Source organism: Gymnoscopelus microlampas (genome assembly GCF_963454915.1).
Source record: "Gymnoscopelus microlampas genome assembly, chromosome: 7".
Classification (NCBI taxonomy): Eukaryota; Metazoa; Chordata; class Actinopteri; order Myctophiformes; family Myctophidae; genus Gymnoscopelus; species Gymnoscopelus microlampas.
Window position 1 is genome coordinate 56,655,066 of NC_139944.1, and position 26,342 is coordinate 56,681,407.

Here is a 26,342-nt window from a genome sequence, read left to right on the forward strand (position 1 = left end):
AACAGACATAATGCTGTGTTCACACAGACAGACACACACTGAACAGACACAATGCTGTGTTCACACAGACACACACACACTGAACAGACACAATGCTGTGTTCACACAGACACACACACACACTGAACAGACATAATGCTGTGTTCACACAGACACACACACACTGAACAGACACAATGCTGTGTTCACACAGACACACACACACACACTGAACAGACATAATGCTGTGTTCACACAGACACACACACACTGAACAGACACAATGCTGTGTTCACACAGACACACACACACACACACTGAACAGACATAATGCTGTGTTCACACAGGCAGACACACACTGAACAGACATAATGCTGCGTTCACACAGACAGACACACACAGACAGACACACACTGAACAGACACAATGCTGTGTTCACACAGACAGACACACACACACACACTGAACAGACATAATGCTGCGTTCACACAGACAGACACACACTGAACAGACATAATGCTGTGTTCACACAGACACACACACACACACACTGAACAGACACAATGCTGTGTTCACACAGACACACACACACACTGAACAGACACAATGCTGTGTTCACACAGACAGACACACACTGAACAGACATAATGCTGTGTTCACACAGACACACACACACACACACTGAACAGACACAATGCTGTGTTCACACAGACACGCACACACACTGAACAGACACAATGCTGTGTTCACACAGACAGACACACACTGAACAGACATAATGCTGTGTTCACACACACACACACACACACACACACACACACACACACACTGAACAGACATAATGCTGCGTTCACACAGACAGACACACACTGAACAGACATAATGCTGCGTTCACACAGACAGACACACACTGAACAGACACAATGCTGCGTTCACACAGACAGACACACACTGAACAGACATGCTGCGTTCACACAGGCAGACACAAAGATACAGACTACTTTTCATTGTCAATGGAAGCCAGCGACATGACGATACATCCTCTGTTTGTAGCTGCTACAAAAGATACAGATATATAAAGATACAAACGTATTTACTGTACACACATCCATCTGCAAACACAGCACTTAAAACAAATGTTTTATGGACGATTCATTTATCATTTAGCCAGATAAATACCATCTTGTCGGCCACATTGGCCGGCCAGAAAAAAAGCCTTGCGGAAACCCTGGTCAGGATATGACGGCGTTACGTGAACTTGTAGATCAGCTATCTTCGAATAGCTTAAGTATGAAATAGGGTTAAAGTGGATGAACAGATTTTTATGCTGTATTATTAATACATTTTGCCGGGGACTCCCTGGAACAGAACTAAAATATATATATATATTTTTTTATTTTATCCCACGATTTTGTAACCCCTATTTTCTTTTACACCCAGTGCCAATTGTCTGTGTAATCCTGGGCACTACACTCCCTCTGCCAACCTAGAACTACAATATCTCTATTTAAAATGTAGCGGAGTGAAAGTCATCAGCTTGCAAAACGTGTGTGTGTGTGTGTGTGTGTGTGTGTGTGTGTGTGTGTGTGTGTGTGTGTGTGTGTGTGTGTGTGTGTGTGTGTGTGTGTGTGTGTGTGTGTGTGTGTGTGTGTGTGTGTGTGTGTGTGTGTGTGTGTGCGCTAAGGAGGTATGCAGTTAGTGTGATTTATTATACGGTAGGAGGAAGGAGGGAGTAAGGAGAAAAGAGAGGAATTGACTCAGCAAGTCAGAGTCCTCATGGGGAGGAGATTCTCTGCAGTCTGCATACTATAGTACTATAGTACACTATGCTACTATATTACATTATACCATTGGTGCTCAAAGTGGGGTCCGGGGACCCCCAGGGGTCCTTGGGGTGGGGTTCCAGGGGGTCCCCAGCTAAATGTATTAATACATATAATAACCCCTTTATCCATATGTTTTACATTGGCTATTCTATGCCACGCTGTGAGCTTGTACATCTGCAATTTCTTCAAAGAACAACAAGGCAATTCTGGCCACGTTTATACGATCTCTAGAGAAAAAAGTGCCGTTGCATTCTCGCTTTTTGTTCTGCGTTTAGACGGAGACGCAACAGTGATTTAAAACGCTGCAGTGTGCATGCCAGGTGGCCAGGTGGCACTGTGACACACCGCCAGATAGACCAGTCACGCATGCGTATTAACCACCTCCGTTCTACTTCCTGTCACAGCTGTTTGTTTACAGCGTGGTTCTGGGCAGGGTTGCAATAGAGCGCCGAAGTCTGACGTGATTTACACATCCTACCTGGCTGGGTCTCGTTTTTTCCCCCCATTCTGAATTCACATAGACGTGTTTAATATCGTGTCAAATAAGAGCTGTGTTCCAAAAATAAACAAATGACCCCGGTGGTTTGACTCTTATGGATATGAAGCATCAACTGACGGTGAGAAAACGATAATGTTACTTCCGACGAATTGGTTACATTTTCGCCAGAAACAGACTGTATCAAATATGAGTGACTGACTATCATAAACAATACAGAACCTCCTCCCTGACAATATCTATTCGCCTGTTTCCTAGGCTTTTCACTTCCTGTGTGTGTTCCACTTCCTGTCGATTTGATCCAATGAAATCCAATGAAACTGGTCAGATGACTAATGATATATTATCCTTATCCTTATCCTTATATCCAATGAAATCCGACAGGAAGTGGAAAACACACAGCCTAGGAAACAGGTGAATATATAATTGTTACATCCCTATAGTCTAGAGGAAAAAGGGATGCAACATAAATTGGGAGTGAAACCCGTTTTTATTAATAGCTTAAGATATTTACATTAAATTAAGGACACTTTAACAAAAATCATACAGTAGGACACACGGAGCAACTCAGGGAAATAAACTTAATAGCCATAAACCTTTAATCTTGAGTGTTAAAAACTAACCTGACAAACACAAATAAAAAGTTACAACAAAACCCGACTTGTTTTCTACTCTAATGTAATCTAACCAAAATATGACTTGATACAAAAAGCTGGCTTCCGTGGCCATTGCATTCACATGTAACAAAATGACTTAAGGACTCAAAACATACTAACTTAAATACAAAGCAAAGAACACCAAGTGTGTGTGTGGGTGGACAGCACTACTGCAGCCAGAGACCACATGTGTTCACAGATCTTAAGTAGTCTTCTCCACCCAATCACCAGAAGTTAGGGTGATTGGCAGGCAGCAATCAGGAAATGCTCAGCACCTGGAAGTGAAAACTCACTCACACACACACACACACACACACACACACACACACACACACACACACGCACACACAGATCCAATGAAATTAGATTCATTAGATTCATTTATATTCCGCACATTCATACGCAAATGTGTGTGTCTGTGTCTGTGTCTGTGTGTGTGTGTGTGTGTGTGTGTGTGTGTGTGTGTGTGTGTGTGTGTGTGTGCGCGTGCGTGTGCGCGTGTGTAGACATGGTCCTGGACCACCAGGAGGCGTCCCATGACGAGCTGAACGACAGTGTGAGGGTCAAAGTGCGCGAGGCGCTGCTGAAGAGGCACCACCACCAGAACGACAAGAAGAAGAGCAACCTCATCCCTGCTATGGTCCTCTCTCTGGCTGAGGGGGCCCGGAAGCAGTCTGAACCGCATATGACCGGTGAGCAGAACTGACCACTGACACCCTGTATCAAACCTCCTCCTACCTGACCCTCATCTCAGCAGTGAGAAACAACTACTAAACTATAACCACTTAAACCTCTTGACACATTGAGACCTGAAGCCGATTCTACATGTCTCCTAAATCTCAACAGTTTTCTGAAAAAAACGCATGTTTCTATATCAGTGGTGCTCAATCTTTTTCATGTCAAGGACCCCCAGAATTATATGTATTTGACCGCAGACCCCCATCAAAATATTTTGTTCCAGGGACCCCCCAGAAGCAAAGATTTGAGTTAAAAATGTTCGCTTTAAAAATATATACATTCAATGATTTGCACACACTTTCACGATTTTTCAAAAATAGCAGATCTACAAGCTCGTAGCGCGGCACTCGGTGCCGCGCTATGAGCTTGTAGATCTGCTATTTTTGAATAGCCCAAAGTGTAAAATAATGCTTTTTAGCTCAAATCTAAAAATGACACAGTTCCAGGTCTTAATGGGTTAATTGAATTGGTGTCCCACCTGGAAATGTATTTTGTGTTTGTTAAAGAGCTGGAGAGACAGGGAGAGCTCTGTTACTGAACACACACTCAAACACTGCAATGACTTTAGAGCTGTATCTGTTTAACGAGTGGTTTTCAACCTTTTTCATGCCAAGGACCCCTAAATTGATATACATTTGGCCGCGGACCCCCATTTGAAAGTGTTTAGTGCCAGGGACCGCCAGAGGCAAAGATATCAGTTCGTTTTCGCATTAAAAAAATATAAATATTCGAAGATATGCACACTTTTTTCAAGGTTTTTCAAAAATAGCAGATCTACAAGCTCATAGCGCGGCACTCTGTGTTTTCTATGAGCTTGTATATATCTGCTATTTTTGAACGGCCAAAGCTAAGCGATTAAACATGATTGTGACAATATAATTTTGCTGGGGACCCCCTGGTACTCCCTCAAGGACCACTGGTGGTCCCCGGACCACTGGTTGAAAACCACTCGCTCAGTAATCTCTCAAGAACAGATTCTGCTCTGCGTTGGAATCTGTCGGGGAGGTTCGTCATAACGTGTACGCAATGGGCGTGCCTTCAGATCAGGAAGCAGGCCGCGCTTTACCCAATCAAATGTAGTGGGCGGGATTCACGTGTCCGTCGATCCTTCCCTACTAGAAACGAACCAAAACTAATTTAACTATAGCGTCCGCGGAGCAGACAAAACCACGGAAAGATATTCACATTTTAACTTGCTCTTTCATCATAGAAACAAGTGGGCTTATAACCAAAACCATCCATGTTCTCTGGGAGAAGTGGTGTTAGTGTTCCGTGTAGAAATATTGTTAGTGGGAATGAAAACATAGTCGCCCCACCCGGAAGTGGAGCGGTGAAGGCAGACCAAAACCCTGGTTTCCTTGCGCACGTGTGCTCCGTTTTCTTCCTCCCAGAGCTAACTGACATAGTGTCAAACAGCAGATGTCGCTGTTTTTCCTTGTCAGTTGGCGAGGGGTTCCCAGATTGCTCGCTCAGAGACTCATTGCTGATGTGAAATAGTCCTTTCTATTTGTTTTTGTTTGTTGACTATATCAGTGGTTCTCAAACTTGTTCATATCAAGGACCCCCAAATTCATGTGTATGTTGACCAGGGAGATTTTCAAAAATAGCAGATCTACAAGCTTGCGGTGCGGCACAACGTGACGCGCTGTGAGCTTGTAAGGTGGAACCCCACCCCAAAGACCCCCAAGGCCCCCCGGACCCCACTTCCAGAACCGCTTTGGTTGTCCCTCAGGGCTTCATACTAGTATTTTCTGTTTTCGTCCCTACATCAAATGTCTTCGCTGTAAATAGCCGATCTACAAGCTCACGTTGCAACGCTTTGTGAGCTTGTAGATCGGCTATTTTCACATGGCCAAAATGTAAATAGGACTGAAGTGGTTAATGTGTGTTTTGTAATAATAATACAAATCTACAAAGTAACTAGTAACTAAAGTTTTCAAATAATTGTAGTGGAGTACATAATATTTGCCTCTGAGATGTAGTGGAGTAGAAGTAAAAGTGCTGAAATTTGGAAATATCTCAAATTTGTACTTAAGTACTTGAGTAAATGTACTTTACACCGCTGGAAGAGTTCAGAATGAGACAAAGAGAGGCCGATGTGTATAAAGTGAATCAGAATACCAGCGCTGACGGTATCCCTGAAATCAATAGAATTGTTCCAGTTCCAAATAGCCGTTAGAAGCTAAAGGTTGATGACATCATAGATCGTTTTTTACTGGCACCAGCAAATACAAACCATGAATGACTTATCTCTCTTTTTGTCTCGCACACACACACACACACACACACACACACACACACACACACACACACACACACACACACACACACACACACACACACACACACACACACACACACACACACACACACACACACACACACACACACACAGCCACCTCTCCACAGCCTCCTTCTCAGACAGACTTGAAGGGCGGAGCTACAGACCTAGTGGACCTCAGTAAGGTAACCTGACCTTTTAACCTTTTAACCTCAGTAAGGTGACCTGACCTTTGGCTTTGACCCTAAATGTGTGACTGTATCTCCTCTGTGCTGTTTATGTTTATGTTTAATAAAACAACCAGGAGCTGCAATGCATCATGGGAGACTTTACTGTATCTGTACAGTACTGTTACACAGGGGCAACGGTGGAAAAAGTAAAAGTATTAATACTGCAATATAGAAATACTCTGTTACAAGTAAAAGTATTAATACTGCAATATAGAAATACTCCGTTACAAGTAAAAGTCTGGAATTCATAATTCTTAGGTGTAATGAGAGTTTATTCCAGGTTGTCGGCTTGGAATAAACAATGTCAAACAACTGCAGGAGTGACATAGTGCCCTCTAGGGACCAGTAGAGAAACTACATTCAGGCTGTGAGGGGAGATGAGTGGAGTGGAAATAAATAATAAATAATAATAATAATAATAATAATATTAATAATAAAAATATAATAATATGCTGTATCCGTACAGTACTAATACACACACAGATAGATAGATAGATAGATAGATAGATAGATAGATAGATAGATAGATAGATAGATAGATAGATAGATAGATACAGTAGATAGATAGATAGATAGATAGATAGATAGATAGATAGATAGATAGATACAGTAGATAGATAGATAGATAGATAGATAGATAGATAGATAGATAGATAGATAGATAGATAGATATACAGATAGACAGATAGATAGATAGATAGACAGATAGATAGATAGATAGATAGATAGATAGATAGATAGACAGACAGATAGATAGATAGATAGATAGATAGACAGACAGATATACAGATAGATAGATAGATAGATAGATATACAGATAGACAGATAGATAGATAGATAGATAGACAGACAGATAGATAGATAGATAGATAGATAGATAGATGGATGAGTGGCGTGGACGGGAACATAAACACACACGTTCATCCACAGGATAATAATGTAATGCATTTGTAATATCCTTCCATTTGATTTACACAACCACTGTAGCCAATCTTCATAGATCAAAGCCATGTCTGAATTGCTTTTAGAGTCGACTTTGAAGTAACACAACACGCTGTCTTTGTGCACTGGTCCCTGAGTGCTTGTGTGTGTGAGTGCCTGAGTGAGTGAATGCGTGCATGTGTATATGCATGTGTGCGAGCATGTGTGTGTGCATGTGTGCGTGCATGTGTGCGTTCATGTGTGTGTGCATGTTTGTGTGCATGTGTGTGTGTGTGTGCGTGCATGTGTGCGTTTATGTGTGCGTTCATGTGTGTGTGCATGTGTGTGTGTGTGTGTGTGCGTGCATGTGTGCGTGCATATGTGTGTCCATGTGTGCGTGCATGTGTGCGTGCCTGAGTGCGTTTGTGTGTGCGTGCATGTGTGCGTGCATGTGGGTGTGCATGTGAGCGTGCACATGTGTGTGCATGTGAGCATGCATGTGAGCGTGCACATGTGAGCGTGCATGTGTGTGTGCCTGAGTGCATGCATGTGTGTGTGAGCTTGTAGGTCGGCTATTTCAGTCAAAGAGATGTGAAGCAGAAAGAGAACAGACCAGATACAGAGCCTGCATGTCTATTGTAATAAGTATAGAGCAGTGGTTCTATTTTAATAAGTATAGAGCAGTGGCTCTCAAACCTTTTCCGTGCCAAGGACCACCAATGTATTTGGTAGTGGTACTAGGGGACCCCCCCCATCTGAAAAGGCTTTGTGCCAGGGACCCTCAGAAGAGAAACAAAATAACAGATGTACAAGCATGTAGATCTGTTATTTTTGAATCGCCAACGTTTAAATGGATGAAGTGGTTAAAATGATTGTGATGCTATATGAACTACTTTTGCTGGGGACCCCCTGGAACCCAATGACCTTTACATAGTCATTGTCAGGGGGCAGCCCGTGCCCTATACACAAACACTGATTTAGGACAATGTACACACCTACCTACACAGCGGCTTCCATTTAACTAACTTTGCCAGCCGGCTTTGGAAATGACTGTGGAAGTGTTGGTTCATGGACAGCATATTTCCCAATGCATTTTAATGTTTGAATGACTGTTTATTGTATCTGGGGTAGTTCTAGCCCTAGAATGTCTGTGATCTTACATACATTTCATGTATTCCAAATACACAGTCATAGATCACCCTCGTCGACGCGCTGTGTAGTGACGATCTGCGCGGCCATAAAAGTCCTCTAAACTCCGTCTGTACTCACCCAATAATTAATTCCTAAGACTTGGAGTCATATTTTGTCCTCTAGTTTCATATCCATTTGAAAGTTCTGCCAGAAAACGTGTGTTTAGTCAAATATCTCCACTTTTCCACGAGCTGCACACGGACGACTTTCTGTACGGGCGAGGGGCACGGACTTGAGTGAAGGACCAAATTTAAAACGTCATAACAAATTGACACAGGGAAGCACAAACGAATGGGGAACACAATTGACAGGTGCTTGTGATTGGTGCGGGGTAATGAATCACTCCATCTGCCAATTGTGTGTCCCAAACATTTGTGCGTCCTAAAGGAAGTTTACATATATACAGTCCTGCACTCATTCCCATGCCCCTCGCCCGTACAGAAAGTCGTCCGTGTGCAGCTCGTGGAAAAGTGGAGATATTTGACTAAACACAAGTTTTCTGGCAGAACTTTCAAATGGATATGAAACTAGAGGACAAAATATGACTCCAAGTCTTAGGAATTAATTATTGGGTGAGTACAGACGGAGTTTAGAGCACTTTTATGGCCGCGCAGATCGTCACTACACAGCGCGTCGACGAGGGTGATCTATGACTGTGTATTTGGAATAAATGAAATGTATGTAAGATCACAGACATTCTAGGGCTAGGGTAGTTCATGGTGGTGGTGGAGGTAATCATTGATGTTGTCACCTCACCTGTTCTCCTCTGCACTGCTGGCACTCCTCTGTAGATTGGAGGGTGCCAAGTACTGTAGAGGGGGAGGGGTGTTTGGTAATGGTGTATGTGTTTGGTGCCTGAAATATGTATTGAAGTGTATTCATTTTGACAATATGTTTAAGAAGCATTTATGTAGATGTAGATTAACTCATGCATGGGCCTTGGTTTGCCTTGTTTGAGATAATTGGATACAAATCACTTTCATAGTGCTTGGTTTGTCCCACCTGCTTAAAATGCAGGCATGCTACAGGGATGGGGAGGTCAGTGAGACTTGGAGCAACAAGCTGTAAGCTCTTACGGGAGAGCTGCCCGGGCCATTGTACCCAGTAAGACCTGGGACTGTGTCATTTTTAGATTTGAGCTAAAAAGCATTATTTTACACTTTGGGCTATTCAAAAATAGCAGATCTACAAGCTCGTAGCGCGGCACCGAGTGCCGCACTACGAGCTTGTAGATCTGCTATTTTAGAAAATTCGTGAAAATGTGTGCAAATCTTTGAATATATATATTGTTAAAGCGAACATTTTTAACTCAAATCTTTGCTTCTGGGGGGTCCCTGGAACAAAATATTTTGATGGGGGTCCGCGGCCAAATACATATAATTTTGGGGGTCCTTGACGTGAAAAAGATTGAGCACCACTGATATAGAAACATACGTTTTTCAGAAAACTGTTGGGATTTAGGAGACATGTAGAATCGGCTTCAGGTCTCAATGGGTTAAGGGTGTAGCCTGTTTAGGTTCCTCAAGTTCCTAGGTTGTTCTCTTTAGTTTAGTTGGCTGTCAAGTATGTTTATTTTCTACTTTTTTGTGAAGTCATATTTAGATTTTGTTATGTAAGGCCTTCATGTATTTGCTGCACAGAACTGTTTTTGGGTCAAATAAAGAACCCCACATTTGCATCTCTGGACAATTTTTGGGAGCCTTGGCCAATCGGTTACTTTTACAGTAATATGGTATAATATTACTGTTTTGGCAGAGTAATAATACCTTAACCTACTCGTTACTGGGTAAAATAATGATATTACAGTAATATATTAAAAGTAACTTGTTACTGCCCAACACTGGTTATGGTGTAAAACGTGACCTTAAATGATGGTTATGGTGTATAACGTGACCTTAAATGATGGTTATGGTGTAAAACGTGACCTTAAATGATGGTTATGGTGTATAACGTGACCTTAAATGATGGTTATGGTGTATAACGTGACCTTAAATGATGGTTATGGTGTAAAATGTGACCTTAAATGATGGTTATGGTGTAAAATGTGACCTTAAACGATGGTTATGGTGTAAAACGTGACCTTAAATGATGGTTATGGTGTAAAACGTGACCTTAAATGATGGTTATGGTGTAAAATGTGACCTTAAATGATGGTTATGGTGTATAACGTGACCTTAAATGATGGTTATGGTGTAAAACGTGACCTTAAATGATGGTTATGGTGTAAAATGTGACCTTAAATGATGGTTATGGTGTAGAACGTGACCTTAAATGATGGTTATGGTGTAAAACGTGACCTTAAACGATGGTTATGGTGTAAAACGTGACCTTAAACGATGGTTATGGTGTAGAACGTGACCTTAAATGATGGTTATGGTGTAAAACGTGACCTTAAACGATGGTTATGGTGTAGAACGTGACCTTAAATGATGGTTATGGTGTAAAACGTGACCTTAAACGATGGTTATGGTGTAGAACGTGACCTTAAACGATGGTTATGGTGTAAAACGTGACCTTAAACGATGGTTATGGTGTAGAACGTGACCTTAAATGGTGGTTATGGTGTAAAACGTGACCTTAAATGATGGTTATGGTGTAAAACGTGACCTTAAATGATGGTTATGGTGTAAAACGTGACCTTAAATGATGGTTATGGTGTAAAACGTGACCTTAAATGATGGTTATGGTGTAAAACCTTAAAGCCTTAAATGAACACTGAGTTGTTTTTTTACTGTGTGACCTCTGACCTCCAGGTGGACATGCACTTCATGAAGAAGATCCCAGAGGGCGCTGAAGCCTCCAACGTTCTGGTGGGAGAGCTGGACTTCCTGGACCGGCCGATCGTGGCCTTCATCCGCCTGTCCCCCGCCGTGCTGCTGAGTGGCCTCACCGAGGTCCCCATACCAACCAGGTACCACACTGCCACCTCACTGAGGTCCCCATACCAACCAGGTACCACACTGAGGTCCCCATACCAACCAGGTACCACACTGAGGTCCCCATACCAACCAGGTACCACACTGCCACCTCACTGAGGTCCTCATACCAACCAGGTACCACACTGCCACCTCACTGAGGTCCTCATACCAACCAGGTACCACACTGCCACCTCACTGAGGTCCCCATACCAACCAGGTACCACACTGCCACCTCACTGAGGTCCTCATACCAACCAGGTACCACACTGCCACCTCACTGAGGTCCCCATACCAACCAGGTACCACACTGCCACCTCACTGAGGTCCCCATACCAACCAGGTACCACACTGAGGTCCCCATACCAACCAGGTACCACACTGAGGTCCCCATACCAACCAGGTACCACACTGAGGTCCCCATACCAACCAGGTACCACCACCTGATTCGGATGCTATCAATGCATAGAATGGGAGATTATCACGTTCTATCAGACCATTGAATGGGCGAAGTAGGCCATTCATTGGGCGTAATCAGGAGCTACTGACCTACCGACGGAGATGACTTAAATACTTCAGTTTCGGTTTTGGTTTTGGTTGTTTTGGTTTGGGACCATGACGGAGGCGCGCAGTCTCAGGCGAGCTGGAGCCCCGCGACGGACCACCGAGGGAGCTAAAGCGACGAGTTGCCGTCCGGAGCGGTGCGACGCTCGCCTGAGCCTACTCAGCGCCGTTCGAGTTATGTACCGATACGGACAGAATCGTAAATATTGTTGTGGGGACTGCTCCGCCTCCAAAGTAGGTCAGTAGCTCCTGATTACGCCCAATGAATGGTCTGACAAATCGCGGGGTAGCTAGTAGGTCGCCTACTTTGCCCATTCAATGGTCTGATAAAACGTGATAATCTCCCATTCAATGCATTGATAGCATTCGAAGCCGGTGACCACACTGAGGTCCCCATACAAAACCTGTTCTGTGTCATACAACAAAAAACAGGATGGCACAGCACAGCACTCACTCTCTCTCTCTCTCTCACACACACACACACACACACACGCACACGCACACGCACACACACACACACACACACACACACACACACACACACACACACACACACACACACACACACACACACTTCAAGTAGTGCTGTTGAGCAGGTCAGGGATTAAACATGGTTCCACTGGTCCGTAGAGCTCAATGAAATGAACTCACTGAAGGCATTCATTCGTACACTACACTCTCTGAGTTACATTAACACATGGTTTTACTGTCTACACTGTAGACAGTGTTGTATATTTTGCACAAGTGTGACAATATTCTCCAAAGGAAGTAGAAAGGTCCAGACCAGTAATGTTCCTCAAGTCGATTTATTGGACAAAAACAGAGTACAGAGCACCAGAGCACATGTCAGCCTTGCTGCTACATGGTGTGGCCGGAACAGAACAGAGCAAGAAGAAGAAGGCGAAGGCAAGGCAAGGGCAAGACGGGGCAAGAAGGGACGGTTTCTTTGTCCTCACAGTATTTATAGGCAGACTTCACATGTGTGTGTATGTACTTGCATACATTGGATGTGCACGTCGCTCGGTGTGTGTGTGTGTGTGTGTGTGTGTGTGTGTGTGTGTGTGTGTGTGTGTGTGTGTGTGTGTGTGTGTGTGTGTGTGTGTGTGTGTGTGTGTGTGTGTGTGTGTGTGTGTGTTTGTGTGTGTGTCCATTGTGCAGAAGAACAACACCCCAAGATCCTAGAGGTCAGCTAAGGTCAGATGCCCTCTGGGAAGCATCCTTTGTACTGGACATCTAGTGTTCTCTGGAATGTGCTGTAGACCACTCAGTATCCAAACTTATCTCTGTGTGTGTGTTCAAATTCACTCTATAGGTCCATAAATGTGTATCATATTCCACATTCCCCCCTACGGAGGGCTCTATTGGTCCTACGTAAACAAGGGTACAATGAAGAAAATCAAAACACAAGTAAGATAATTCAAAAACATACACCTCAAAAAGACAGAACTCATCACACCACAACATCTCATTAGCCCCCCTTGATAGACAAATTACTGTGACACAATCAGACAAACATAAAACAGGCATTAAGATTACACAGTATTGTCATAAGGTGATTCACATTATATTTAAAAGTAAAAACAGTCGGACTGCATAACAACCCAAAACATTTCTACAGCTGACACAGAGATTCATTAACATCAATTCATACACCGAACACCGCTGAGCGTGGTATGGCGGTTATTCTAGATGCATAGAATAAACATAGACACAATCCCCTGTGTGCCAACGCATTTCCAATCAGTGCGTAGGACCCCTCTGTTGTTCCTTAAACTCTAGGAAAAAATGTTAAATAGCCAACAATGGAAGCTGAAAGAATACAATGAATCATACACTCACTAATCGATAACACCACCCTCCACCAATGCCCCCTCCGCCGAGTTACAAAACTATAACCAAAGACAACGTAAAACTTTCCACAGTTTGATTACTGGGCAAAGCTAACCCTGAAATGTAATTACATAAGGTAACTCTATGGTAAATACCCAACGGAAGCATACACATTGATAACAGAAGGGACAGTGTGCCGTCAATGAAATAATAAAACACAAAGTAAACCCACATTAAATACAAGAGACCAGAGAGTAAAACAAAATCCTTCACAACACTGCAATAAAACGGCAGCCAAACACTCCGCAGTTTAAATCACCATTATCACAAACATATATAACCTCAACAAATAACCTGATGAAAAGACAGACAAACATTGAAACATGTCCACAAACACAAAGTCCAGTCACACGGAGGAGAGATGGATCCTGTGGCATAGGCAAAGAATGGCTGGGGGCCATCTGTGCCCCTCAGTGCTGAGTGCTGTTCCAGCAAGCCAACTTGCTGCTGTCCTCTGTCCTTACTACTCTGAAGTCTTCCTGTAACCCTCTTTTTACTTCTTTTCCTTCTTCTCTGTTTCTTTCATGTCGTCACAGGGTTTAATGCTGTGAGGTTGAGTTCTAGTGTCATCACAGGGTTGGTGCTGTGAGGTCCCATCGTAGATCTGTTGAAAATCAGTTCTTGTCAATTTTCCATAGCCTGCTCCTCTGGTGGGTCTGCATCTGTGTAGGAAGATGGTCTGCATCTGGTCCGGATGTTCTTTCAAAAATCTTCTCCCAAAAATAAAATCACAGCTTGTACTCAACTTCTCAAGTTCTTCTCGTGTGGAACGGTCACAGACACCCAGTGTCCACCACTGTAGTCTGAAGAGGACCAAACCATTTATACATCCCTTCGTGGTTGCCAAATGTTGTATATTTTGCACAAGTGTGACAATATTCTCGAAAGGAAGTAGAAAGGTGCATGAATATGTTAGGAGCGTTGTCAAGGGGGGTCTGGATGATCCTAACACATTTGTTCTTTTTCTACATGAGAAGTAGCAGGTTTTTATTGTTTGTGTTTTGGTACTAATGTTTAGTTAGTTCTTTGATGCCTTTTAATTTGTGTTACTTTAGTGTTACTTTAGGTTCTATGGTTTTCATGTCCCCACGTTTATGGAGGACTTGTAGAGTCCTCCAAGGGGGGACTGTAGTATATTAGAATAAGCATATAGTCTAGAAAATACTTGTAATGAACACACACAAAGAACTGACCTTAGTTGACCACTATATTGTTTTAACCAACTCTCACAATAGACTTATACACACACCAAACTACTTAATTAAGCACATACCCATTTACACACATAGTCTAACACACAGTTAGACATCTGGATCAGAACACATACACCTCGTGCACAAGCCTATAGAAAACAGCATGCATGTGCATACACACTGAGTATAAATATCCACTCTGAGTTGAGTTCTTTCTCTTTTCCTCCTGAAAACTGCCATGTCCTGACCTATGTAACCATTTAAGTAATTCTCTTCTCTCCTTAATAAAATCAACTGAGGAGAAGGAATGCCTGGACTCTTTAATTCTCCTTAAACAAGGGCAAATAGTCCCACAGATGAATGCACTTTTACCACAACAGTAAAATCATGTTAATGTAGACTCTACAGCATGAATTGTTTAATCTGTACATGTTGTGGTATTTATTTATTTCCAGGTTCCTGTTCATTCTGTTGGGTCCGGATGGGAAGGCTCAGCAGTACCATGAGATCGGACGCTCCATGGCGACCATCATGACCGACGAGGTATTTAATAAGACCTTATTAAGACCGTGTTTTAATAGATTCATATTAATGGGTCTCCAGTGGATATAGAGAATACAAATGATGGTTGAAATCAAATCAGCTGTGCTCACATGAATTGTTTCTGACCGCTTATTGGAAGGATTGTCTGCTTTTGTTTCACAAGTTAATGTCCCAGTGAGCCATAGTCGGCTATTAGACCTCCGTCTAAAACGGGGTTATAATTGGTCTAACAGTGAAAGTTTTTTAGCGGTCTAGGCTTAGCCTAGACGTTGATTAGCTGTTTTTTTAAGCGTCTGTGTGTATAGACGTCTATATTATAGACGTCATTGCAATGGCTATAATATAGACGATCTATTCACCTGTTTCCTAGGCTGTGTGTTTTCCACTTCCTGTCGGATTTCATTGGATATCATTAGTCATCTGACCTGTTTTGTTGGATTTCATTGGATCAAATCGACAGGAAGTGGAAAACACATAGGAAGTGGAAAGCCTAGGAAACAGGTGAATAAACAGACGCTTAAAAAACAGCTAATCAACATCTAACTGGTACGTATGAACTGGCATTACGGTCACAAAGTCATTCTTGCAGCATTTTAGCCGAGTGGGGCGGCCATACCTGAGTGGTTAGTGAACCCGCCTGGGAGGCCAGAGGTTCGATTCCAGGCCAGGCCAGCAGTGTGTCGACGCACGACGTGTGCCCCTGAGCAAGACTCTTAACCCGAGACTCTGCTCCCCGAGTAACCGTGAACCTCTCTCTCTCTCTCTCTCTCTCTCTCGCCCAGATCTTCCATGATGTGGCCTATAAGGCGAAGGACCGCAGTGACCTGCTGGCCGGCATCGATGAGTTCCTGGACCAGGTGACGGTCCTGCCCCCGGGGGAGTGGGACCCCTCCATCCGCATCGAGCCCCCCAAGACCGTCCCCTCCCAGGTTGGTACAAAAAAATAGTCTTGGATCGCTCAAAGACACATTGCTCTGCATGATGTTGCTATTTGTTTTTCTGTAAATTTCATTTATAATGCACTTTAAAATGTAGAAAATCACAAAGTGCTACAGGGTTTAAAAATGACGGCATCAAAATAGCAAAGGCAAAACCAAAAACATAACAGCCTTCATGTGGTAAGAAGTAGAAAACTAAAAAACAAATGAATCCATTTAGACCAGGAAATAATCTGTCATTTTTAGATTTCTTTGGCTATTCAAAAATAACAGTTTTCTGAAAAACGTATGTTGCTATAATATCAGTAGTTTTTCATGTCAAGGACCCCCAAAATGATTTGTATTTGTAAAATATGTTGTTCCAGGGACCCCCCCACCCCCCCAGAAGCAAAGAGATGAGTAACAAATGTTCCCTTTAAAAATATAATATATTCAAATATTTGTAGAAATGGTCAAGATTTTTCAAAAAATCACACCCAGTGTGAAGTGGGCGGTGTGGTCACAGTGGTCATCACAGACCCATGACTCACTTAAAAAACCCATAAATGTGTTTTTTTTAAGTGCATAGTCCTATTATAGGACTATGCACATGTGTCATGTGTCTCGCTAGCCAATCACAGTGCTGAATAGAGTCAGCCAATAGAGTCAGCCAATCACAGTGCAGTTAGTGGTCATCGCAGTGATGGAAGCTCACTTAAAGAATAGTATAGATTTGCATTGAATGTGTAGGGGTTAGGGGTGTACAATGGTGGCCAATCACGGTGCAGGGTTAGGGGGGTACAATGGTGGCCAATCACAGTCCAGCGAATGTCGATGTCCAAACCTCACATATAGGGGCGGTTACACCGCCCAAAAATAGCAGATCAGTGCCACGCTATGAGCTTGTAGATCTGCTATTTTTGAATAGCCAAAGTATGGATATAGCGGTTACACAGATGTGTTCCCGGTTTGAGTGGGTTGAGGCATAGAGGAAAAAGAAGACTTAAGCTGAAGTTTATGTCAGCATGGACACACAGAGGACCCTGTGGTGTGTTGACTAGCGTTCACACAGAGGACCCTGTGGTGTGTTGACTATAGCGTTCACACAGAGGACCCTGTGGTGTGTTGACTATAGCGTTCACACAGAGGACCCTGTGGTGTGTTGACTAGCGTTCACACAGAGGACCCTGTGGTGTGTTGACTAGCGTTCACACAGAGGACCCTGTGGTGTGTTGACTAGCGTTCACACAGAGGACCCTGTGGTGTGTTGACTAGCGTTCACACAGAGGACCCTGTGGTGTGTTGACTATAGCGTTCACACAGAGGACCCTGTGGTGTGTTGACTATAGCGTTCACACAGAGGACCCTGTGGTGTGTTGACTAGCGTTCACACAGAGGACCCTGTGGTGTGTTGACTAGCGTTCACACAGAGGACCCTGTGGTGTGTTGACTAGCGTTCACACAGAGGCTTATTGCACTTTCACTGTCATTCTGGGTCAGAGCGTCGGCGCTAAATGCCTAAATTGTTGTAATTATGAAGCACAGAAACAATAGCAACCAAGGCACTCCAGGGGAAAATTAAAAGGCCTTCATGTATCTGACTAATAATGCCGAGCCAGGATTAGAGGATGATGCATTAGCCGTACAAATTAGGGCTTTTTCATTCTCCCGCAAGAGTGCCTTGGTTGTTATGTTTATCACCTTCATACCAAAGACCAGCTTGTTCTTCTGTGTGAATGTCTCTGGTTCTCAGTGAGGATCCAGAGGTCCTTTAGGGGGTTCAGGACAGGTGGTCCCCAATATCATTCTAAGCAACATTTTAAGCCTTTAAGCCATTTTTTTCGGCCGTTCGAAAAACAAGCTGACACGGCGTCGCCAGTGTTGCCATATTTTGCGAGAGAGACAAGCAACAAGGTCTCTGAAAACAAGGCCAAAATGAGCGACCTGTGTCAAACTTTATTGTCTGATGTTGTTTTAGAGCAGTGGTTCTCAGATGTATTTTACATTAATATGTATTTGGCCCAGGGGCGTAGTTAGGGATCTGCAGGCCTAATAGGCGAGGCCACGGAGTCTGACCCCCATTGGAGATAATGCTGTGCCAGTGATAAATGTAAAATGGTAAATGGTGCATTTATATAGAGCTTTTATCCAAAGCGCTTTACATAGATTGTGCGTTACATTCACCCATTCACACACACATCCACACACACACATTCACACACACATTCACACACACATTCACACACACATGCACACACACATTCACACACACATTCATACACACACACATTCACACACACATTCACACACACATTCATACACACATTCACACACACATTCATACACACATTCACACACACATTCACACACACATTCACACACACATTCACACACACATTCACACACACATTCATACACACATTCACACACACATTCACACACACACATTCACACACACATTCACACACACATTCACACACACATTCACACACACATTCATACACACATTCACACACACATTCACACACACATTCACACACACATGCACACACACATTCACACACACATTCATACACACACACATTCACACACACATTCACACACACATTCACACACGCATGCATACACCGCTGGAGGAGGAAACCATGCAAGGCACCAACCTGCTCATCAGGAGCAGTTAGGGGTTCAGCGTCTTGCTCAAGGACACTTTGCACTTTGACACTAACTCTTCTGGGGGAGTCCGGGATCGAACTGGAAACCTCACGGCTTCCATCCGGCCGCTCTACCCCTGACCCACTGCCGCCCACACAAGTGTGTCGTAAACTGTTTAAAAAAAAAACATTCCAGATGTGTTTTTTATTTTTATTCAAGATGTTTTGAAAAAAAGATTTACAACCTGCACAAAACGTCTCGTCGTGAGCTTGTAGATCGACTATTTTCAAACAGCCTGTTGTATGGTTATGGTGGTTAAACTGAAACAAGCCTAAATAAGCAACTTAGACTTTGGAAACAACAAGACAAGCCCCGCAACTTCCTATATATACAAGCGACGTAAAAAAATAATAATTATGTATTATTTATTACAATGACTGCAGGAGAAGTTCTGCCTGGGCTTCCTAACAGAACAGTATTAATAATAATTATTATATATTATATATATATATAATGACTGTTTAGGAGAAGAGGAAGACTCCTGGTCTTCCTAACGGGACAGTGTGTCCAGTAGACGAGGAGCCTCAGGCTGAACACCATGGACCAGAGCTTCAGAGGACCGGCAGGTACAGTAGGCTGTATACTGTATAGACCCTCCAGAAAAACGCGGGCAAAAATCCTTGATTATGCGGGCTAAAACTCTTGATTATGCGGGCTAAAACTCTTGATTATGATGGGCTAAAACTCTTGATTATGATGGGCTAAAACTCTTGATTATGATGGGCTAAAACTCTTGATTATGATGGGCTAAAACTCTTGATTATGATGGGCTAAAACTCTTGATTATGATGGGCTAAAACTCTTGATTATGATGGGCTAAAACTCTTGATTATGATGGGCTAAAACTCTTGATTATGATGGGCTAAAACTCTTGATTATGATGGGCTAAAACTCTTGATTATGATGGGCTAAAACTCTTGATTATGATGGGCTAAAACTCTTGATTATGCGGGCTAAAACTCTTGATTATGATGGGCTAAAACTCTTGATTATGATGGGCTAAAACTCTTGATTATGCGGGCTAAAACTCTTGATTATGCGGGCTAAAACTCTTGATTATGCGGGCTAAAACTCTTGATTATGCGGGCTAAAACTCTTGATTATGATGGGCTAAAACTCTTGATTATGCGGGCTAAAATTCTTGATTATGCGGGCTAAAACTCTTGATTATGCGGGCTAAAACTCTTGATTATGCGGGCTAAAACTCTTGATTATGCGGGCTAAAACTCTTGATTATGCGGGCTAAAATCCTTGATTCTGCGATTAAATATGCGTTTTTTTTGCAACTTTATGCGGTGAAATTGCGGGAAGTTGCGAAATATGCGGAAAGTTGTGAAATATGCGGCAATATGCGGCAATATGCGAGATATGCGAAAAGTTGCGAAAAATGCAGAAATATGCGAAATATGTGAAAAGTTGCGAAATATGCATAAATATGCGATGCGAATCGCATATTATGCGATGCGATGTGCATATTATGCGATGCGATGCGGCCATTTTGAAAAAAACGTTACCCCCACATAATTTTGCGCCATTTTGCTGATTATGCGGTAAATTCTGCGATCGCATAATCACATTTTTCTGGAGGGTCTAACTGTATATATTTATATACCACTCCTGAGTCTAGAGATGTCCCATAATATCCTCTCTAAAAGGGTCTTTCCTCTCAATACATTCTGACCAAATTCTAGACAAAATTGACTTATTGCACCTTTAACTCCTCCAGGTTGTTTGGGGGTCTGATCCTGGACATCAAGAGGAAGGTCCCGTTCTACCTCAGTGACTATAAGGACGGGCTGAGCCTGCAGTGTGTGGCCTCCTTCCTCTTCCTCTACTGCGCCTGCATGTCCCCCGTCATCACCTTCGGGGGTCTGCTGGGGGAGGCCACCGAGGGACGCATCGTAAGAGACACACTGTCACACTGTCTCACTGTCTCCCTGTCACCCTGTCTCCCTGTCTCCCTGTCTCCCTGTCTCCCTGTCACACTGTCTCACTGTCTCACTGTCTCCCTGTCTCACTGTCACCCTGTCTCCCTGTCACCCTGTCACACTGTCTCACTGTCACCCTGTCACCCTGTCTCCCTGTCTCCCTGTCTCACTGTCACACTGTCTCCCTGTCACACTGTCACACTGTCTCCCTGTCTCCCTGTCTCACTGTCACCCTGTCTCCCTGTCACCCTGTCACACTGTCTCACTGTCACCCTGTCACCCTGTCTCCCTGTCTCCCTGTCTCACTGTCACACTGTCTCCCTGTCTCACTGTCTCCCTGTCTCCCTGTCTCACTGTCACACTGTCTCACTGTCTCCCTGTCACACTGTCACACTGTCTCCCTGTCTCCCTGTCTCCCTGTCACACTGTCTCCCTGTCTCCCTGTCACACTGTCTCCCTGTCACACTGTCTCACTGTCACACTGTCTCCCTGTCTCCCTGTCACACTGTCTCCCTGTCTCCCTGTCTCCCTGTCAGACTGTCTCCCTGTCACACTGTCTCCCTGTCACACTGTCTCACTGTCTCCCTGTCACACTGTCACACTGTCTCCCTGTCTCCCTGTCTCCCTGTCACACTGTCTCCCTGTCTCCCTGTCTCCCTGTCACACTGTCTCCCTGTCACACTGTCTCACTGTCACACTGTCTCCCTGTCACCCTGTCACCCTGTCTCCCTGTCACACTGTCACACTGTCACACTGTCACACTGTCTCACTGTCTCACTGTCTCACTGTCACCCTGTCACCCTGTCACACTGTCTCACTGTCACCCTGTCACCCTGTCACCCTGTCACACTGTCACCCTGTCACCCTGTCACACTGTCACACTGTCTCACTGTCTCACTGTCTCACTGTCTCACTGTCACCCTGTCTCCCTGTCAGCCTGTCACACTGTCACCCTGTCACCCTGTCTCCCTGTCTCCCTGTCACCCTGTCACCCTGTCACCCTGTCACCCTGTCACCCTGTCTCACTGTCTCACTGTCTCACTGTCTCACTGTCACCCTGTCACACTGTCTCCCTGTCTCCCTGTCTCCCTGTCTCCCTGTCTCCCTGTCTCCCTGTCACACTGTCTCCCTGTCTCACTGTCTCACTGTCACACTGTCTCCCTGTCTCCCTGTCTCCCTGTCTCACTGTCTCACTGTCACCCTGTCACACTGTCTCCCTGTCTCCCTGTCTCCCTGTCTCCCTGTCTCCCTGTCACACTGTCTCCCTGTCACACTGTCTCCCTGTCTCCCTGTCACCCTGTCACACTGTCACACTGTCTCACTGTCACACTGTCTCACTGTCTCACTGTCACACTGTCACACTGTCACACTGTCTCACTGTCTCACTGTCTCACTGTCACCCTGTCACACTGTCACACTGTCTCCCTGTCTCCCTGTCTCCCTGTCTCCCTGTCTCCCTGTCACCCTGTCACCCTGTCACACTGTCTCACTGTCTCACTGTCTCACTGTCTCACTGTCACACTGTCTCACTGTCTCCCTGTCACCCTGTCACACTGTCACACTGTCTCACTGTCTCACTGTCACACTGTCTCACTGTCTCACTGTCTCACTGTCACACTGTCACACTGTCACACTGTCACACTGCCACACTGTCTCACTGTCTCACTGTCTCACTGTCTCACTGTCACACTGTCTCACTGTCACACTGTCTCACTGTCACACTGTCACACTGTCTCACTGTCACCCTGTCTCCCTGTCTCCCTGTCACCCTGTCACCCTGTCTCACTGTCTCACTGTCACACTGTCACACTGTCTCACTGTCACACTGTCTCACTGTCTCACTGTCTCACTGTCACACTGTCTCACTGTCACACTGTCTCACTGTCACACTGTCTCACTGTCTCACTGTCACACTGTCTCACTGTCACACTGTCTCACTGTCTCACTGTCACACTGTCACACTGTCACCCTGTCACACTGGCCACAGTTACATGGACCATCATGTATTCATTCAGAATGAATTCATTCCGAATAGAGGAATCTGATCCACTCACCTGTTTACATGGGACCTGAATAAAAGTATTCCTCGTTTACATGACCAAAGCATTCATTCAGAATATAACTTTTGACATACGCAAAGTGGTTCCCGCCTACGCCCGGGCATGGACCAGGGGCCACTACCCGGAGCAGAGCTTCCCCTGGTGGGCATGGGAGGAGGCAATAGCCCCCTTGTGCCTCCGCGGCGGAGGTCTATCGGTCGTACCAGGCAGCGTTGTATGCGGTGCAAGCCTGTGTTCCTTTGTCATCGCCGTTTTAATGCAAAAGTAGCAGATCTACAAGTTCAGACCAGTTTCTTTTTTTGTATTGGTACCAGACACGGTAAAACGTAGGCTAGCCTATAGTATTTGTCACATTTCTCATGTAGGTACCGTACGATGATGTCATAGCGCATTCGCACATGGTCATTATAATAATAAATAATAATACTTAAACACCGGACCGCTCATGGTTATTATAATAATAAATGGAGAGAGAGAGAGAGAGAGAGAGAGAGAGAGAGAGAGAGAGAGAGAGAGAGAGAGAGAGAGAGAGAGAGAGAGAGAGAGAGAGAAAGAGAGAAAGAGAGAGAGAGCAACACTACAGTCTATGAACAAGGCACGCTCATTTATGGCAAAAGTACAAAAGTATTGGCATCAAAATATACTTAAGTAGAAAGTATAAGCTACTCATTATGCCGAGTGTCACGTTTTCTTGTATTATTATGAAAAAGCTTTGAAACATGCTGTAACTCATTCACTGTGACGAAAACCCTCTTTCTGCGCGAGTACCCAGCTGACACGCGACGTCAGTACAACGTTGTCCCAACGTTGTACTCCAACGTTGGATGACCGTTGGATTTTGGTTGTAAATGAAAGTTTGTCTGACGTCATAACCCAACGTTGGTTAGACGTCATAACCCAACGTTGTTTAGACGTCATAACCTGACGTTGGTTTGACATCCTAAACTAACATTGATGTAACGTCAATCTCTGATGTTATGTAGACGTTGATTAAAGGTTGGACTCCCAACGTTGGATACCAGTTGTATTTTTGTTGTAAATGAAAGTTTGTCTGACGTCATAACCTGACGTTGGTTTAACGTCAATCTCTGATGTTATGTAGACGTTGATTAAAGGTTATTAGACTCCCAACGTTGGATACAAGTTGTATTTTAGTTGTAAATGAAAGTTTGTCTGACGTCATAACCTAACGTTTGTCTGACGTCATAAACTGACGTTGGTTTGACATCTTAAACTAACGTTGATTTAACGTCAATCTCTGATGTTATGTAGACGTTGATTAAAGGTTAGACTCCCAACGTTGGATACAAGTTGTATTTTAGTTGCAAATGAAAGTTTGTCTGACGTCATAACCTAACGTTTGTCTGACGTCATAAACTGACGTTGGTTTGACATCTTAAACTAACGTTGATTTAACGTCAATCTCTGATGTTATGTAGACGTTGATTAAAGGTTAGACTCCCAACGTTGGATACAAGTTGTATTTTAGTTGTAAATGAAAGTTTGTCTGACGTCATAACCTAACGTTTGTCTGACGTCATAAACTGACAAGTTGTATTTTAGCTGAAAATTTATATCGGGTTGACGTCATAGTACAACATTGGCTCAACGTTAGAGTACAATCAAAATATGACATATTTCTAACGTTGTAATCACGTTGTATTTTAGTTGAGAATAAAATGTCAATCCAACATTAGCAGGACGTCAACCTCCAGAGTTACCTTGTCACGTAGATATCTTGTCACAACAAGATATCAACGTTAAAATAACGTCTCCTGTGCCCACTGAGTGGGCGGTGGGAACAGGACATCTTCCAGACGTCATTTTGACGTCGATATCTCATCATCACGACGTCAGACAAACAACAACAAATTACATCTTGTTTCAGTGTCAAGTTTTACCAAGGTGAAAATACAATATCAGACAATATTATTTGACAAAGTTTAATAAAACAACATTATTATATATTTTTTAAACTTGTAATTGGCACATTTGAATAGGTAGTATAAACAAACAGAAATTACAAGTCATATTGTTGTCCAAACAGTTACAGGTTTGGTGAATAGGTTCAGAGCCCAAAGTGCCTTTGTAGGAAAATGATTCCATTTGTGAAACTTTAAAATAACTAAACAGTACAAATCAATAAAAACAATGAAGTGCATTCTTTGAGGCATGTCTATAACATATGCACCAAGGGCAAAAACGTTAAAAAGAGAGAGAAATAACACTGAGCTCCCGTAAATCACTTGGAGAGTCTTCTCTGCATCATTCTGTTTAATTTGTTGAGGGTTGCATTCTTCTTTAGTTCCCCTAAAGATAAATGACAGGAATAAGCTATTTTAATAACTCTAACTTGATTTTTACATTATGAAACATCTTTATTGACTGACAGATATCTGTTCAAAAGTTTGGAATCAGTGAGAAATTATGATTTTGAAATTAACTGAGTTTGCAGATATGAGTACTGTCTCTGATGGAAGGGCCATCACAATTGCTTGATCTAAATCCTATGTTGGGAACAGCTATACCGTAAGGTTCATGAGAAGTTTTATACAAACCAGTCTCAAAGTACGGCAAATTCTACTGAAAATATGGGGTGAAATTTGACCTGGATATCTAGAGAATATGACATCTAGAATGCCTAAGGTCTTTAAAGATATTGCTGCACTTGGTGGATTATTTAATGAACAGAAATGTTGAAGAATATAAGTTATTATTATTATTATTATTACCCTTATTATTATTACTATTACCATTATTATTATTACCCTTATTATTATTATTATTATTATTATTATTATTATTACATTTATCATTATCATCAGTGTCTTGGCTGTACTTACTTAATTTTCACAGTGATTCCAAACTCTTGAACTTAGGCATAACTGCCAACGTATATAAAAATAATCAACATTTTGTAGCACTCCTTTTTGAATTTGAAAGATAACGGAAAGGTCAAGTTACATCGGGCAATTAAAATGTTTAACTTACCATATGCAACGTCAAAAAGACACAGGCCCCGGGGACTTATTCTTGCCATGATGTCAACAAAGGTTGTACTGGAGTGTCAATTCATGTGACATGAGGAACGGCATCATTCTTCTGGGTGCATCATCCAATGAATTACCTCCTGTGTCTCCAACCATGACAACCTGAGAGTATGGTAAAAGTCACAGGAAGGAAAATGCCATATTAAGTGGACAGCTAAGATATTATTCTATCGTTACACCTCTTAAGGTATTTAAACACCAGGGACATGACGAATAAATTATACAAATACTTCTTTAGAATATATTGATGCT

The 26,342-nt window shown here is 43.2% G+C and overlaps 1 protein-coding gene across 1 annotated transcript in view; it reads left to right on the forward strand.

Moving 5' to 3' along the window:
* Nucleotides 1–26,342, forward strand: part of slc4a8 (solute carrier family 4 member 8) — a gene marked incomplete at its 3' end in the record, with an annotated part of 115,646 nt that overhangs the window by 56,270 nt on the left and 33,034 nt on the right. Inside the window, exons 6-12 of the mRNA XM_084061933.1 lie at nucleotides 3,464–3,649; nucleotides 6,091–6,161; nucleotides 11,072–11,229; nucleotides 15,336–15,423; nucleotides 16,206–16,352; nucleotides 19,518–19,618; nucleotides 20,779–20,953. Coding sequence (XP_083918059.1) covers nucleotides 3,464–3,649; nucleotides 6,091–6,161; nucleotides 11,072–11,229; nucleotides 15,336–15,423; nucleotides 16,206–16,352; nucleotides 19,518–19,618; nucleotides 20,779–20,953 — 926 coding nt within the window. The remainder of the gene's footprint in view (nucleotides 1–3,463; nucleotides 3,650–6,090; nucleotides 6,162–11,071; nucleotides 11,230–15,335; nucleotides 15,424–16,205; nucleotides 16,353–19,517; nucleotides 19,619–20,778; nucleotides 20,954–26,342) is intronic.